Here is an 18,330-nt window from a genome sequence, read left to right on the forward strand (position 1 = left end):
GCTGGGAAGAGAGAAACCAGCTGTAAAGGGAGATAGGTAAGCCAATGAAGACTGTAATGACTTCTCTTTGAAGAGAGAAAGGAGGCTTTGAAGGAAAAAATGAGAGGGAACAGTTTCTTATCAGAAGTTGGACTGTATAGTGAGGTGTCTCAAAGACAAATGTGAAAGTAGCAGGAATACTGGGAAGATCCAAAGAGCAATAATCCAACTCAAGGCTGTGTAAAGGAAGTGGCAAGAATGGAGCTTGGACAGAGTTCTGCTACCACCTATCCCCCAATAGGCTGAAACAGAACCTCCAACCCAAGAGATGAAGATGGGTGACATGGTCAGAAAAAGTCCACCCCAGGAAGCAAGTTCTTCAGGTGAAATGCCCCCAAGGGGTTAAAAGAAAAAGACTCGCAGGAATCTAAGGTGGAACGATTCCATCAGAGCAATTTCATCATGGTTCTCTCAACCTAGATTGTGTCCTCATTAGCACTTTAAAAAAGTATTCTGCTTCTAATTTTGTTATAATAAATATTTCTGTTTGGAATGAATAATGGGGAATAAGGCCTAGGAAAGAATACACTTCAGATTGAGAATGCGTTGCGATTTAGCCATATCCTACGATTAAAAACTTTACTGACTTTGCACTCAGGAAACGGGTTAGCACAGACCAGTGTTTCTCAAACTGTGGGTCAGGACCCACAAGGTGGGTTGTGAGCCAATTTCAGGTGGGTACCCATTCATTTCAAAGGGTGTTTTTAATATATTAGACGATGCTACCATGGCATGTGACTGCATTTGAGGAAATGTTACAGATCTGTACAGGCTACTAAGTGTACGCTTTAACAATGATAGTCAATGGGCCTTACTCCCAGACAAGTGTGGATAGGATTGTAGCTTTTGGGATGTTTGGGGAATTTTGCCCTCTGATTGGCAAAAATTTCAACTCTGAAAAGTTTTGTTTCTCAAGCGGCAGACAGACAGAGGCCAAGTTTCTCAAACAGCAGGCAGGCCCAGCTCCTTAGAAGCAATTTGTTAACCTTTTATTTTCCTTCCTTCTGCTGCAGCCTGGTTCTGCTTTGCAAATGCTTGCAAAGCAGGTCTGTTTTTTGAAACACCAGGATGGGAATCCTCCTTTCCATCTGAAGCAGGCTACAATTCAATGCACCCTTACTTAAGAATAAGACCCATGGAAAGCAGTGGGTCTACTTCTGAGTAAAAAGGGTTGCAAATATATGCAGCTGCATCTCTCTGCTGTGAATTGAATTGCACACTCCCAGTTATGGGTTGTATGTTGTACGTAGAGCTTCTGGCTTAACACACCAGACACCTTAAAGGTGGATTTGATTCATGGATCTCCTGCAGTGGTTCCCAACCTTTTTCAATTGCATATCCCTTGGCAGCCCATTTCCATAAATTGTACCCTTCATATTAGCAAAATGTTTGTAATTAATAATACAAGCCGTCATCTCCTCTCTATGAAAGTCCAGAATTCATGTATTTATCACAGTGTTTTCTCTTTTTATCTGTTGGAAGAACAGAAGATTCTGCCTTTGCACTGTTTTGCAAAAGAAGTGTGCTGAGAAATTCTGGGTGATTGATCACTTTCCATATTATGTTTCAGCTTTTTTACTGTGCTGGTTTTCAATCACTTGTGCATACATGAATCAATGAGACCCACCATTATCTAGCTAGTGGTGGGGCTTTCACAGCCTACTAGCTACCTCCCTTCCTGCCTTGCTGGTCCTTGCAAGGCATTCCTGCCTTGCAAGGCATTCTGGAGCATGACCTGCCTTTTTCCTACCATTATTCCATTCTTTTTCAAATACCCCTAAAGGTCCTGTTGAGTGTCCCTGGGAGTACATGAATACCAGGTTGGGAACCACTGGTATGTTTTACTGGTATGTTGTTTACAGTGCACTTACTCTGATAGTGCTTACAAAAAGGTGATGAAGACCAGAATTTAAAAAGAATAAAAATGTATCTTATGATCTTTTACTGTGTTTTTAATAAATTAGAGACTACAGTTCTTAGGTAACAGTGGTGGGTTATTTTTCAGGATCTGGTCTTGAGTAAAATCAGATAAAACTATAGTCAGACACCCCCCTAAGTTTAACCCCTGACTTATCCGAGGGTCACAGAAAATTCCATGATTGTTGACTCAAAACCTGCCCTTGGCTTATCTGTGGGATCGACTTATAGGCGAGTGTCTGCAGTATATTCCTCCCTCCATAAACCAAGGGGAGGGGTAAGTATGTGTATGCTTGACGGACCAATCCTATCTGCTGGCACTGTCAGTGGTAAACACACTACAAATGTGCAAGTGCAATGATACCATGGAAGTGGCATCCTCTGGTGAGCACAGTGTCTGGCAGACACACATGCAGATCAGTGGAGAGAACAATGTCCACCAGTAGCAATGAGTTGGCAGTGGGAGGAATGGGAAAGTTTCTGGATAGGGGAAGGGAAGGAACAATAGGGTGGGTAGGAAGAGGAAGAGGATGGATGCAGCAGCAATGGTGCATGTCAGGTATTATCCTCTATTTTGCAAACCTCCCTACCCCTTTTCCCTCCTCAGAAATATGCCACCAGAATAGGCAGTGTATGTCAAGGGAGACCCATAGGTGGCCTGAGGGCTTACTTGGAGGCAAGTATAAATGTTGTTTGCTCATCTCCAGTTTGCCTTCAGGTCCACCAATGCAAAAAGTGTGTGCCTTTTTGGCATGGTTGCATCAGCAAGGGCAGCAGGGGGATAGGCTTGAGCTTGAGCTGAGTCTAGGAGATTTTGCAGAAAGCCAGGATTCAATCCCAATTCTGCATGACATCTGAACTGAATCCTATATACAGTATGTGCACATGGGTGTAAGAGTGCGCCAGACAGAGCAGTATTGTCTCCCTATCAAACTCTTCTCAACAACAATTATAGCTATAATTACATCCACTGGTTTTGGGGAATGGAAATTAGTCCCAATTCCAGTGTGTCCTCTTGACGTAAGCTAGGACAGGGGTCTCTAAACTTTTTGGCAGAAGGGCCGCATCAAATATCTGGCACAGTGCTGAGGGCCAGAGGAAAAAAATACAAAATTTAAATAAATACATTAGAGTTGAATGAATGAATGAATGAATGAATGAATGAATGAATGAATGAGCTCAAATGTCCAGGATTTCTCCAAGCACCAACACAGCCCAAGAAATAAAGCACATACTTAAATGGACCCTCATTCTCCCACCCCACAAGCACAACTCTGGTTGTGTTTGGTCAACTGGGCCAGAGGCTCTTGGGGTATCAGAGGCTGGCTGTGGGCCAGATAGAAGCTTGCTACGGGCTGCATCTGGCGCCCGGGCTGGGGTTTGGAGACCCCTGATCTAAGAAATAAAAGACCTGAATTATATCCCCCTCTTTTCATCAGTTTATATATAGGAAAGCTGCATACCTTCTCTTGTGTTAGGGGTCAGCGGGGCAATTTTATGCTTTACTGTGGTGGTGTTTGGGTACTTATTTGCTTCCCTCTCTCAAGTCTTCGCTTTGGAGGTCCTAGGTAAGGCCATCAATTTGGCTTTTGCCTGACTACCTTTAATATTAATACTGGGAAATTACTTCTGCCTCTTTTTAAGCTTAATAGGGTTACATCATAACAGTATGTTTTGATATTTTAATACGTTCTGAGACTAAAGCAAAAAACACCTGAATTAGAAGATGCTGTTATCACACCAGGTTTGAAATCATCAGTCTTTAAAAATCTTATTCCTCAGCAACTTCCTTCTACTGAGAAAGCTTGCCATGTGATTTTAAACAAATGGCACCCATAGTCAGTCAGAATAAAGCAAACAAAAATGCATAAGTAGCAGAAGCAAACATTAAGGAGACAAGGCTGCAAACTTATCACAGCACAAGCAAACCTTTCCATGGACCTTAGCATTATGACTACGGATTTTATAAATACATTTGTACAGAAAAGTATGTATACCTATCAATTCTGCTGGTTTATTTGGTCTCTTGTTGATAAATGTTTCAAATGACTCCTTCATCAAGTTTATACATTTCTCATTTTTCTGAAAACACACTTCTATGATATGATCCACTTTGTCCTTAAAATCTAGTAGCTCTTGCACCATATCTTTGTCTTTTTCAGGATTTACCACTATTGTTGTCCCAAAGTTCTGCAAAATAATAAAATGTCAGTGCTACTTACTGCCCTCATATATTTGTGAAAATATTTTCACACCTGCTCCATATTCATTATATACATTTTATTAGATTATAAAAAATAAGTTCATCACAACTGCTTTAATGCAACTGAACTTTAAATACACTTTATACATGATGAAATGCTTTAACAGAAAATTAAAAGCAAACATTTCAGCAGATGTTGAACAAATAATTCCTTTCTACCGAGAAATGTTCAACAAATTGAAACAAGAAATAGAACAATGCAGATAAATTAGTATACAATATATAATGGGAATATTTGTATATGGGACAATTAGAAGATTGATATCCTTGGGATGACTTTAAACTTATCTTCAACTGCAATGAACACACAAACAAAAATAGGCTCCCATGGAAAGTAAAGCCTGTTTGTGCAGGTCTTTCCATTCTCTCTTATAAGAAGGGAAATGCACACAAGAGGCATACATATAATCTTAGCCAAATGCAGCTTAAATGACCAAAATCTAAGAATAATCAATCAAGATTCTAAGATAATCAATCAAGATGAGCTGACAGGGTACACACTTGTTCCTCTCTTACTCTCTCTCACTCCCAATTTGGTATTGTGATATTTCACTTTTGAAAAAAGATTTTTTTAAAAATAGAGATACATAATCCTTTTACTGTAATGTATCACACTGTATGAGAAAGAAAAAACATGTTCTACTCCCAAGAATTTCATCTGCTCCTTTTCGAATAAACTTTTCTAGATTCAGCTGAGGTTATAACCCAGGGCTTTGATTATTTCACGGAAAGGTACAGGGTCAAGACAAATTTACAACATCTTTTCTTGCTAGTGCTTATATTCAAATTTTTCTCTTTGCATTCAATATGTAGAACTTTTGCCATTGGGAAGGAACCACATAAGAGAACAGAATGATTCTGTTCAACACAGAATGCAGAGCTATCAAGTAAGCATGGTTAACCTAGTAGGTTCGACTCAATCTTCATAAAGGTAGCTTAGTTTGAACACTTAACTGAAAATACTAAAAGTCACTTGGGCTGCAATCCTAGACACACTTTCCTGGGAGTAAGTTACATTGAACACAATGAGACTTACTTCTGAGTAGACATGCATAGGATTGTAGTGTCAGTTTCAAAGAAGAAATTTACCTGTTGTTACTTCTGAAGTTTTTCCATTAAAGCGACATCCCAGATCTTAAACTGTCATTGTTTGGTTGAAAGGGGTGTTAACTGATTCCATTTCAAGGCTATAACTAGTCTAGCTATAAAATAAAAATTAGCCAAAAGACAGAGAAATAAAAATATGTATAGATATGTAGACTTCATGAAGAATAATCAGTTTTGGACCTATGAAGAACTCAAGCTAGTGATGAATATTGTCTGAATATTTATAAATAAGGCAATATATAAGAGAAATTCTTCAAAGTGGACAAGCATAGAGAGCATACACGGAGTCTGCTGTTTGTACGATAAAAAGCCATCTTCTTTTGAAACTTTATAAAATATTACTAAAATTATACGGTGAAAGAGAGCAAGTTGAATGATAAATGGAAGTCGGAAAGAGGGATACCAATCACACCAAATATTTGGAGTATATTTGGGAAACAGGAGATACTTATTCAGTATGTGTAAATCTGCGTGATTGTCTGAAAGTTACAGCAAGATGGTATTTAACATCAACATGGATAAGTAAAATTTATGGAACTTTGAATAATATGTGTCGGAAATGCCAAGAAGAGTTAGGAAGATTCCATACATGGTGGACCAGCGGACATGCTAGATCAGAGGTTCTCAAACTGGGGCATCACAATGCCCCAGCTTGAGAAGCTCTGTCTTCGCCACTTAATATTCATTACTGTTATAACAACATTTTTTTTTAAAAATGAAGACAGATCTGATTATCTCCATAAAGGAACAGCAGCAGTAGCATGGTTTTGTTCTTTTGTCTAATTCCAGAATAATGTCAGAAGTGTATCTGAAAAATATTGATGCCCAAAAGCTCTGATCCAGGGGACATGGCTACATGAGCCTTGGAGACTTTATCCTTTCAGGCAAAGACTATTGCTCTTCTTGTAGGGACCCATGGATTTGATCATCCACAGGTACTGACCCCACAGGACTGGCCCAACATGGACCCTTTGGGGGTGATGGGAGCTGTGCTCTCATGGCCAGGGTCTCCCCAGCACTCAGAATGCCTTCTAATGCCTTCAGAAGGTCTTAAAAGGTCACCTCTGGTTTTCGGAGGGGGCGTAGGGAAATGGAAATTTTACTTACCAGGTGAATTCCTGTTCCTGGTAAAGAAAGGGCATTCCAAACATTCTGGGAAGCTCCTCAACTAATAAACAGCTCTCTTCCATGTGAGGCTGATTGTTTCTCCAGGATATGTCACTGAGCTAAAAAACACCCCACCTTCACTGTTTTAAGCTTTAAGCTTGAAAAGTGAGTTCCAAAAACCAAACTGTAATCGTAATTTATTTATTTATTTGTTGCATACAAAGCTGTGGGTGGAAAGCCTTTTCTCTACTAGGAACAGGAATTCACCTAATAAGTAAAATTTCCTTTTTTAAATGATTCAAAACTTGACTGCAAATGCCATCAGTTTTCATAAAGCCACTGTACTGGCTCCTAAATCGTGGCTGCAGCTCTTTAACAGGACACTGTACTATTATGGCTTGTCTTCCAGCCTGCTTTGAGCCTTCAGTCCATCTCTGAAAAAGCTCTGATTAAGCGACAGACTCCCAAAATTGTGGCTGATGCTTTCTTAAAGGGACACTGTGCTTAAATTGCCACGACAGTGCCTGTAAACCTGCCGCAGCAAACCATGGCTATGCCTTTAAGATGGCAAAACACATCCCCTTACTTTGAAAAGAGAAGACATGATGATTGGAATTGCCTGCCAAAACTAAGGGGGAGTTGGAGGAGAAGAAGAAATAGCTGTGGGCTGCAAGCCCTTCCAGCCTGTGTCCTTTCCCCTTACAAGGTAGGTCCAGATTGGAGAAGTAGTCAGCCCCATGTAGAGGAGAACAGCTAACAGCGGGCCCTACCTCTAATTGCCACAAGGGGCTTCCCAGAATGTTTGGAATGCCCTTCTTCAGTCAGGAAACCAGAAGTTACATTTAAGGCCTTGTAAGGCCTCCTGAGGCCTGGGAAGGAAGTGGAACATCTCTATTCCTAGAAAAGTCACCATTCTTCAGTATTGCTAGTGAAGAAAGAAGGAGAGCAGAGCATTCACAGAGGGAGCTCTGTCAGGTAAGCGAGAGAGGTGGCTAGGGGAACCTGGTTAACCAATGCTTTGGTAAGCAGCACTTTTGACATCTCTGCCTGCCTAAATCTGCCACTTAACCAAGTGTGAGATAATATGGCTTTTACTATATCTACACGCACAGCTTGTTCAAGCAGCAGCAGCAGTTAGTTTTGTATAAAACCATGCTTATAGCAACCAGACAATTGTGGAAGCCATCCTGTAACAGCACATGGCAAAGCTAATATATGATGCAGGGCATTCATAATCTGATCTCCCAACTTCTTTTAAGTTACTTAAAAGCATTGGCCAGGGGAGAGGAATTTGATCAGGGCAGCAGTTATCCAGGAGAGTGTTCTGGTGGTGGTATTCTTTAAATCCTTTTCCCTGTACCATTTGCCCAATGAAATTTCCCCTCCCTGAATTTGCAATTAGCCCAACCTGAAAAAGACAACAGGAAATAGTGAAAAGAGAAAGATCTTTGGGGAGACTCTCTGGCAAGTCCCACTGTCATCTGAAGTGTGGTTGTGGGAACACAAGGAGAGAATATTCTCAGTGGTGGCTCCCCTCTCTGGAATTCCCTTCTATGTGAGATGCAGCTGACCACCTACATATAAATATTTTGGAGGGCCCTAAAGAGAGCTAGCTTTCTCCAATTTTCCTTCATTTACTGCATGCTGCCCTGTAAATTTTGTGTTTGTCTTCTTTCAGCTCACTGCTTCTGGGGCTGACTGTTTTTGCTACTATCTATTTGTTTTAGCTTGATATTGTTGGTAATTTTAAACCTTGATGTGAGTTCCCTTGAATATATAAAGAAGGAGTATAGCCCATTGGACACAGTGGGACTAAGATCCAATCTGCACAATATGAACATGCATCAAAAAAATACTGCATAGTAATTATGGATATCTTGAGGTGGAATGCCACAGAAAGTGGTGATAATGCAACTAAATGATCAAAAATAGTACACAAATTATGAACTCGTTAGAAGGTATGTATTTCATTTAGAATGGCTTTCACTTCTGTCTAAATATTTGTAGCGCTGCAATAGTCATCTCAACACAGAAACCAGCTTGTTCAAAATATACATTCTGGGACAAGTACTGTTTGAGAAATCAAAGCCACCCTGTTTCTACTAGCTGCATGGAAATAAAATATTTCTGCAACTTCAATCCAATTATTTCTTTTCAGCGAACAGCCTCAGTTTAAGAGTTGCAATCAGAGAGGCTTAGCACCTCTCTAAAATGGATAGAACCAATAGTAATTTATTTAACAGATATGCTATACAGGAACTAAAGATAGCATTTCAACATAGTTTTGGTGCGCACAGATAAGAAACTTAAAAAGAAAGTTTGAAAAGAGTTTTATGTGTCATCTAACAAAGTTAGTCCTGAATGAGATATGGACAAATCACTGATTTATTCCTAAGGTTTCCAATACAGCTGGGCTTTTTAATAATAAGGGGTATTGGTTGTTAAAAGGGGTGTTGTGGATATGACCCAGCTGGCAATAGCAGGAGTGCTGCTGGTTTCCTGATTAATTCTGTGCTGGATGAACACTAGAATAAGAAAACTTAACCAGGTAAGTTCTGCCTAAGAAAAGCAGAAAATGAGTGCAATGAAGATGTTAAAAAAACAAAACAGTAATATGGGTGCTTCTTCAGGGGTAGAAAGGTAGAATATAAATACCTGAATGAATAAGACTAGAACTCCTTGCTATGAAGACCTAGATCCAGGAATGGATCACAGAAATTTACAACACATGGTGCTAAAAAAGACAGACCCAGAAATGCACAACAATTCAGGTACATGTACCACTGTTGATTATTTCCAACCTGACAATTAGTACAGACTGCTTACACAGTCCAGATTATTTACTGTTATTATTAATAATAATAATTTACAACTCTATATATGTTAAAACTTCAACCTTAAGTAAAATTGTGCTTGTTATCTTAACTTCAGTGAAATATTCACCTGCCAACAGGATTTTCTGGTCAAATTTGTTATTTGTATTCAGTCCTCAGCTCTGAGTGATGCTATTTCTGCACACATATTACTCCTCTGAACTTTTGGTCGCTCACAATAGGTTCACCTGTACCTCTCGATTTACAGATGTTAATGTACAGATCAGAGGAGATCCACTGGCGATCAAGAGCTAAGGGAAAATATTTTCCCTTACCTTTCCCAAGCCTCCCAATCAGCCCCTTGCCCACCATAGAGAGCAGAGCAGGCAATTTTGGTATGGCTGCATTCTATGGCAGGGGAAACCATAGCTATGTTGGGCTGCAAGGGAAACAAGATAATAATTTCTGGAGAAACAACAGCAACCGAAAACATCAGATTAGATTACTTTTGTGCTACATGCTTGAGTTATGTTTAGGCATAGACACCAACTTCAGTAAATAAGGGGAAGGACTATTTTTCCTTTTCTTTCCAAAGACCCTTTAAGTACAACTCAACTCAACAAGTTGAGCTGTACCCTTTAAATATTTAAAGAGAACCCTCAATACCCTTTAAGTATTTAAGAAACGTAACCATATTGAAAAGGATGTTGGAAAGAAAGTCTCTAAAGCATTTCTAGGGTCCCAAGAGACACATCATATATGTGATATATGAGGCTGTTTTCAACCTTGAGTCTCATCCTTATTGCACAACAGAAGACAGACTGACATAATTATGCAACAATCAATCCTCTTTTTTATGATTGGTGACAGACATGACTGTTGTCCAACAGTAGAGAAAAAGGAAGGCAGCAAAGGCTTTAAAGGAATCTATATAGTCATTTCTTTTTACCCCATTTTCAATAGTATGTGTTCAGTATTTCTTGATCAATTTATATCTATTATTTTAGGATTAAGCAATTCATTTCTGATGAATGAACTTGCAACTGTGCAAAAAAAAAAATCAGCACACTTACATACCTTGATATATTCACTCCAGTGCTGCAAAAGCATCTCTTGCCCCCTTTTCACATGGCTGAAAAGTTGGCACATCTGGGTGAGATCTGCTATTCTGTTTTCATCAAGGAGATTATCAAGTCCTAAAATAAAAGAAATTGACACATTTAGAGGCAGTAAAATTATATGAAAATAGAATAGCTAGCCCTGGGCTATTGAAATCATACTCTAAGGAAGTCTGACTACTGAACTGTTAATAGTTATTCAGTATTTCCTGTGTATTTAAATGTTTCTAATTAATCAGTGAGAGGTATTGCTTTTATTTGTATTTATTTAAACACTTCTTTCACTTTGTACTACTCTCTTCCAGCCTCCCTTTTCTTTGGGCACCATTTTACTTACTATACACTTTGAGCTTCTATTTCCGAACTAGTAGTCTGTCAGATGGGCCAAGCACTTGTGCCATAATAAATTCATTAAAAAGTAAACAGAGCAATGAGCTAACAGTTATTACAAGCATGAAGGCAGGGTATTATTACTAGTTCTCTTCAATGTACAGAAGAGGTTTCCTGCCAGACTGGTAAATACAGGCATCCTCCCATATCCTCAGATGCAGCATCCACATATTCTGTTATCTGTGGATCAAAAGATCAGGGGCTTCATGTCCCACTGCATCCATTAATGTTGTTTAAAGATATTTCTCTTTCTTTATTAGTTGTACATCTAATTAGGAAAAAAATACTATTGATGGAATGCAGGAAAATTCAAATGAAAATGAGAACACTTTCAGCCCAGTCCTCTGCATTTTACTCAGGTGTTTCCACTAGAGTTCAATGGCATTTATTCCCAAATAAGGATGCACGGTATTGTAGCCTTGGCTGAAATGAGCAGCAGCCCTTCCAATGCTCCCTTCCAAGTGAACAAGTGACCAGAGGACAGCCCAGAGCCTGCCCAGTTCAAGCTGGGGACCCTCAGCTACAGTTGCAAAGGAAACTTCAAAGGGCTGTCTGACTTAGGCTGAGCAGTGCAATCTAGTTACTTAATCCCCTTTTCCAGGAGCTGACATTGAGAATCTGTTGCTGGCATTGACAACATACGGTTGGGTCAGGGTGGGATTGCTCAGATAGGGGAGAAAATATAGTAGCTAGTTATCTTTTCCAAATTAGAAGCCCTCACTAAAGGAGAATGAGGACTGTGAGGAGTTGTGACCAGGTGCAATGTATGACTGCATTGGCTGTATCTATTATTGAATAAATTTTGACCCTGTTTTATGAGAAGTACCTTGTTTATTGGGAGTATGCTTGCAAAGCAATTTTTAGAATATCTCCTGTGACGTGGAATTCCTGGCAATTCCTTCATACATGTTTGTTTTATTTTTATAGAACAATTTTATAAAAAAATACACATACTCTTTCATTTGTATGGTTTTAAAATGGTCAGTTTATATTTGTAATCAGCTGCATGCTGAAACATTTACTGATGGTCATGTTTTAAGAGCGGCATAAATTATAAGTTTTAGCGTAATTTGTTACAACAATTATTCTGAGGCCAAAGGGGAACTTGTACAATTTGTGCTCAATTTCCCTTAAAATATAAGCAGATTATGCAACACTGGGCTAAAAAGCTAATTAGAAAAATACCTTTTTGCAAAATAGCTGTTAAGTGTTCTCCTAACAGTTGTCTCTCCACACAAGCAATGAGTGGCCTCCTATTTAAGGAAGAAAAAGCACCTATGAGTACCTTGTACAGGTTAGAAGGCATGGTCTTCCATAGTTGTTCAGGTGTGTCCTCTTGTTTACACATCCCAGAGGACAAAAATATACTACAATTTTTAGATATAGTATATACAAATCTTAAACCTGTCACTACTATATAGTACGTAGTATGGTACGTATATATCAGTATAAAGTAGTACCAAAATAGAAAGTAGTATAAAGCAAGTATAAAACAGACCTAAAGTATTAAGGTAACAATCCAACCAAACAGGTTAGTTTCAGTGGGATTTCCATATAGAAAGGAATCAACTTGACTATACAAAAAGGCAGCATTTGCTATTTCTATATATCCAGAAGTATACATTGCTGTGATTAGAACAACTACAGAGTATCCTGTGTGAGGAAAGTTGTGCAAGCCTGTCCTATCATGCTACACAAAATTTCAGGTGCAATTTAAAATGTTTTTGTTTCAGAATGTATCTCTTCAGCATAACAGCAATCTGGCACACAAGTACTTGTGCCTACTTTGTACCTCATGTTGCCAAGGTTCTGCTGAAGCAGGACGGCATTGCACAGGCATGATTTTGGTCACTCTCATTTCAATTTTTTTTTTTAAAACAACTATTTTCCTATATACCTGGACATTACAAACAAGGGAGGATTCCTGTTGGTATGCAGATTACCCCCCCACCTGTTTATGATGCCCCACTTCATTGCTTTATTGCAGTGCTTCCCAAACTGTGGGTCGGGACCCACTAGGTGGGCCGTGAGCCAATTTCAGGTGGGTCCCCATTCATTTCAATATTTTCTTTTTAATATATCAGACTTAATGCTACCATGGGACGTCATTGCATTTGGGAAAATGCCACAGATCTGTACTTTTAACAGGCTGCTGGGTAAATGTGGGTAGGATTGCAGCCTAGGGTTGTTAAAAATTTTCCTGCTTGATGATGTCACCTCTGGTCATGACATCACATCCAGTGGGTCCTGACAGATTCTCATTCTAAAACGTGGGTGCTAAAGGAGTGAGAACCACTGTGGAGTGCCCCAAGGATCTGGTGCTTTTCAACCTATTCATAAATGATCTGGAGACAGGGCTAAGCAGTGAGGTGGCCAAGTTTGCGGATGACACCAAACTTTTCCGATTGGTGAAGACCAGAAGAGATTGTGAAGAGCTCCAGAAGGATCTCTCCAAACTGGAAGAATGGGCAGCAAAATGGCAGATGCATTTCAATGTAAGTAAATGTAAATGTAAATGTAAGTAAATGTCATGCAGATTGGGGCAAAGAATCAAAACTTTACATATAGGCTAATGCAGTGTTTCTCAAACTGTGGGTTGAGACCCACTAGGTGGGCCGTGAGCCAATTTCAGGTGGGTCCCCATTCATTTCAATATTTTATTTTTAATATACAGGTGCAGCCTATTTATCCACAGATTTTTTAATCTGGGGATTTGTCTCAACGTGAATGGAGTGGGGGTACTGAAAGTCACAGACACCTTTGCCTCCTTTGCCCTGCGCTCCATTTCCAGGCAGCCCAAAACACTGCAAAAAGGCTCTGCCTTGCCCAGGCAGGGAAACAGCCCTGGAAGAGGCTCCCCTTGCAAAGGAAAAGTAACATTCCTGGAGCCCTTGAGCCAGCAAACAGGCTAAAGAGGGGGGCAAAGATCTCTGTAGCCAGAACACGTGCAGCAAGGTCGGTTGGTCGGTCACTCACTCACTCACTGGCAGGTGTGGTAGCAACAGAGGGGATTGCTTTAAATAACCCAGGGAGTGTTTGCCAAATTCCCCTCCCATTGAGATGGTGCAGGCAATCACCGACACAAGCAACCCCCCCCCCCATGGTGCAGGCTATCACCGACACAAGCAAGCCTTCCCACCAAGCAAAGCATGAGATATAGCCTACAATCCTCTCCACACTTTCCTGGGAGTAAGTCCCATTGTAGTCAACTTCTAGAAGTTTCTACTTCTGAGCAGAAACATATAGGGCTGGACTCTTAAAAGATCAGCATCCCATGTGAAAGAAGCCGGGCAGCTGGCAACGGGGAAGGCTGAGTACGGAGCGGAGGGGACTGATAACAGCTGCCTTAGTTTCCTTCCATCCAGAAGTGTCAGGCTGCAGCGAATTTGCGTAACTCTATGGCATTTAGCACAACGCGTTTGTTACTCGCGCCAAGTCACGGAACGGAACTAATGCAGATAAATAGGCTCCACCTATTTGTATTAGACTTGATGCTACCATGGTATATGACTGCATTTGGGGAAATGTTACAGACCTGTGCTTCTAACAAGCTACTATGTATATTCTTTTAACATTGATAGTAAATTGAACTTAACTGGGTAAGTGTGGATAGGATTGCAGCCTAGATTTGTTAAAATTTTTCTGCTTGATGTCATCACTTCCGGTCATGACATCACTTCTGGTGGGCCCTGATAGATTCTGATTCTAAAAAGTGGGTGCTGGTGCTAAACGTGTGAGAACCACTGGGCTAATGGGTTCTGGGCTATCTGTGACAGAAGAGGAGAAAGATCTTGGGGTGCTTGTGGACAGCTCAATGAAAGTGTCAACCCAATGTGCGGCAGCAGTGAAGAAGGCCAATTCTATGCTTGGGATCATTAGAAAAAGTATAGAGAATAAGACGGCTAATATTGTAACCCCTGCTAACTGGGTAAGAGGCACTTTTTAAGTGGGTGCTCTTCTTTAATTTAGCAGGGGGAGAGTAACTGGCCCTTCTCACCCCAGCACTGTCTTTTCTAGTGGCTGTCTGTTGGTGTTCTTTTGCATCCTTTTAGATTGTGAGCCCTTTTGGGACAGGGAGCCATTAGTTGTTAGTTTGATTTTCTGTGTAAACCGCTCTGGTCACTACATCTCAAAAAGTATATAGTGGAAATGGAAAAGGTGCAGAAGAGAGCAACCAAAATGATTACTAGGCTAGGGCACCTTCCCTATAAGGAAAGGTTACAACGTTTGGGCCTCTTCAGCCTAGAAAAAAGGCGCCTGAGGGGGGACATGATTCTGAAACATACAATTCTGAGACATACAAAATTATGCACGGGCTGGATAGAGCGGACAGAGAGATGCTCTTTTCCTTCTCACATAACACCAGAACCAGGAGACATCCACTAAAGTTGAGTGTTGGATGAGTTAGGACAGACAAAATAAAATATTTCTTTACCTAGCAGGTAAGTCTGTGGAACTCCTTGCCACAGGAAGTAGTGATGGCATCTTGCCTAGATGCCTTTAAGAGGGGATTGGACAAATTTCTGGAGGAAAAGTTCATTACAGGTTACAAGTCATGGCAGGTATGTGCAAGGTAGAGGTAGGCTGCTGCCAGATGCAGGGGAGGGCACCAGGATGCAGGTTGTGCCTGTTCTCTAACGTGTTCCCTGAAGCATTTGGTGGGCCACTATGAGATACAGGAAGTTGGAATAGATGGGCCTTTGGCCTTAAGCAGCAGGGCTCTTCTTATATTAGTTAGCAAGGAACTACACACTGTACTTTATGGGTAACAAGTGGGACCCACAACCAAATATTACAGTGCACACTTTCCCTCCCCCACAGGAATGCTTGCATTCAAAGTTCCAACCAGCCTGCAACAGGAGCCTTTTAGCACTGTTTAGAAGTTGCAGAATGGGTCAGAGAGGGTGTATTTCAGGGACATCTGAGGTGATCAGCTCTAATTATTGTCCCTGATAATCTAAGTTGTGTTACGTAATAAATCTAGTTTTAAACCTTTAGTGAGCATTGCTAAGCATTCCCAAATGTTTTTTGCTTTTATTTTAAGAACATAAATTTAAATAAGAACATACATTTCAAAGATTGACTTATAACAGTCAGTTTAACTAACACAAGCTTTTGGAAAGAACTACATTTTTAAACAGAAAACTTGTATTTTTTAATTTTTTTAAAAAGATACTTACTGTGTACTGTGGTCTAAGTATGTTACTACTCTATCTGCTTCTTCTTCTAAACGTTTCTTAACATGGTGAAGATATTCTGGGACCTGTTAAATGTAGAGACATACTTGGATGGGAATTGTGTTCTACAAAAAGGGGAGTGAAACAGTTTAAAATCTCAGTGCTTAAGAATCTAGGCTATAGAATAGTAAAACACGCAAGATGTTTTCACTGACCTTACCAAGTGTAAGCATGTCAATGATAGGCATTGATGGCTCTATTCACCATTTATTAACAATATTTCTTATCCTGCCTTTCAACCACAATGGATCTCCAAGACAACTAATAATTAATTACATAAAGAAAAAAGTAACACAGTTACAGTGTAAGTGCTCTCCAATCAATAGTGACATTAGACTTTTATCATGGACTAGAAACAATTAATGTAATTGTTTTAATTGTAATTAAAAATACAGAAACAGCACTTAATAGACACTTATAAGAACAAAGGGTGAAGATAACATAATTTTTTCACAACGCTGGGATTCATAAGGAAGCATCCTCACTGTACTTTCCTCACTGGGTTTAATCGAAACACACTTTCCTATTTAGGGATGAGCACTAGGAGAAAAACTGTTTCTGCAACTTTGCAGTAAAAACTGGCTATTTACAGCAGGGGTGGGTAAACTTTCAACTTTAGAAATCCTGGACCTTTAACAATTGTGTCGAGAGATGACATCTCCCCTACACAATTGTGTCATCTTTGAGATGACAAGCTGCACCTGCTGAAATTTCCTTTTCTATACAATTGTTAAAGGTCCAGGATCTCTAAAGTTAAAAGTTTGCCCACCCCTGGTTTACAGCATTGATTAGCTAGCATCCAAGAGATCATTTCAAAATCAGTACGCAGACATGTTCTGCAAGCTGAAAAACATTTCCATTTTGTATGAAAAGTGATGAATTAAAAAAGAGATAAGTGCTTAAAAATTAGACAGATAGCCACTATAGGGAGAAGACCACAACTGACAGCTGTGTTTGTAATTTATCAGAAGATATTCAGCTGCAGAGATGACTGAGCTAGGCATACGTTGCAGCAAATGGCCTTCCTACAAGTCATCTTTTTAATATGTCTTCATCTTCCTTGGGAAGTTGATATTTCAGTTTTATAAAAGTTATTTTGATAAACGCCTTGCTTAAACAATACTGGCTCAAAGCCCATGGAAATGAAATTATCTTCCTTGGTTAGTAATGTTGCAATTTAAAAAAGTACAATTCCCACAAAGATCATGTAAACAACTGTTCAAGAGATTTTTGTAACACATGCTTAATAACAAAAATAATTATAATGTTATGTCTTTCTTTCAGTTCAGACATTGGCTTATTTAACCAATTTTTCCAGATACATATCCAAGCACATGAAACAAGAGTTCGGTTTTCTTGATATTATTGCACCTAAAGAAATTCAACCATACCTCTCTTTCTTGCATTAACCTTTGGCCTTCTGCCGTATATAGGCGGTTTGTATCTTCCAAAAACCTTTGCTCAAATGAGTCTTTGTAAACCTATTTAAGAAAGGTATTGACGCTGATTTTAAAGATCTATGTACAGTAATATTTCAGTAAGAAGCAAGATTATAATATCAATAGAGAGCATCTTGAATTTTTACTTGCATAAATCAATCAGGCCACGTTTGCCATCTCTCCCAAGAGCACCATGAAACACTGTGGCTGAGGGTTGGGGGACTTCCCATACTACAGCCCATGCTACTACTGAGAGTCCCCCGACCTTTTTCAGGTAGCTTGGTTACTTTGGTGATGATGTCATTAAGACCTCTACTTTAATGAAAGGGAGGTAAAAAAGCTTGTGCTTCCACAAGTGTAAACTCTGGAGACAACACTAATACTAATAATAAAAACATTCTACAAGCATCAAGTACTGGTTACTTTAGCTCTTTTCCACGAGCCATTTTCCAGGATGGGAGGTGGATTTCCAGGATTTTAGGTGGGAGGTGAGGTCTCATCTTTCAACTTTCATCCAGAAAAGCTGAATGAGAAAGTAGTCTCATTGTGCCTGTTTTTAGTATACGTAACGTATGCGTAAGGCTACTACACTTACTTGTAGATCAGACAGCATGCTCAACAAACTTCGTAACAAACTTCTATCCACAGCTTCTCCATTGCGTTCTTGTTCGATCAACAGTAGGATTCCGTCAATTGTTTTAGTTTGAACTAGTTTATCACTAATAATATGATTTCTAAAAAGTTCTAGCCCCATATCCCTGTAGAAATATAAAATATAATCAGAGGTTGATTTCATCCTAAATGACATAGCCTCTTTCAAAAAAATAATCACTGTCATATTGACAAACAGCTACCAGGAATGCATTATGTTCCAAGGCTTTCTGTTTGTTTCCGAGCTGT

The 18,330-nt window shown here is 39.6% G+C and overlaps 1 protein-coding gene across 1 annotated transcript in view; it reads right to left on the bottom strand.

The window, feature by feature from the left end:
• Positions 1-18,330, bottom strand: part of CUL4A (cullin 4A) — a 49,572-nt gene that overhangs the window by 16,815 nt on the left and 14,427 nt on the right. Inside the window, exons 6-11 of the mRNA XM_066618923.1 lie at positions 18,026-18,188; positions 17,383-17,472; positions 15,935-16,017; positions 11,940-12,007; positions 10,324-10,442; positions 3,954-4,146 (exon numbers count right to left, since the gene is read on the bottom strand). Coding sequence (XP_066475020.1) covers positions 3,954-4,146; positions 10,324-10,442; positions 11,940-12,007; positions 15,935-16,017; positions 17,383-17,472; positions 18,026-18,188 — 716 coding nt within the window. The remainder of the gene's footprint in view (positions 1-3,953; positions 4,147-10,323; positions 10,443-11,939; positions 12,008-15,934; positions 16,018-17,382; positions 17,473-18,025; positions 18,189-18,330) is intronic.

Source organism: Tiliqua scincoides, chromosome 3 (assembly GCF_035046505.1).
Source record: "Tiliqua scincoides isolate rTilSci1 chromosome 3, rTilSci1.hap2, whole genome shotgun sequence".
Lineage (NCBI taxonomy): Eukaryota > Metazoa > Chordata > Lepidosauria > Squamata > Scincidae > Tiliqua > Tiliqua scincoides.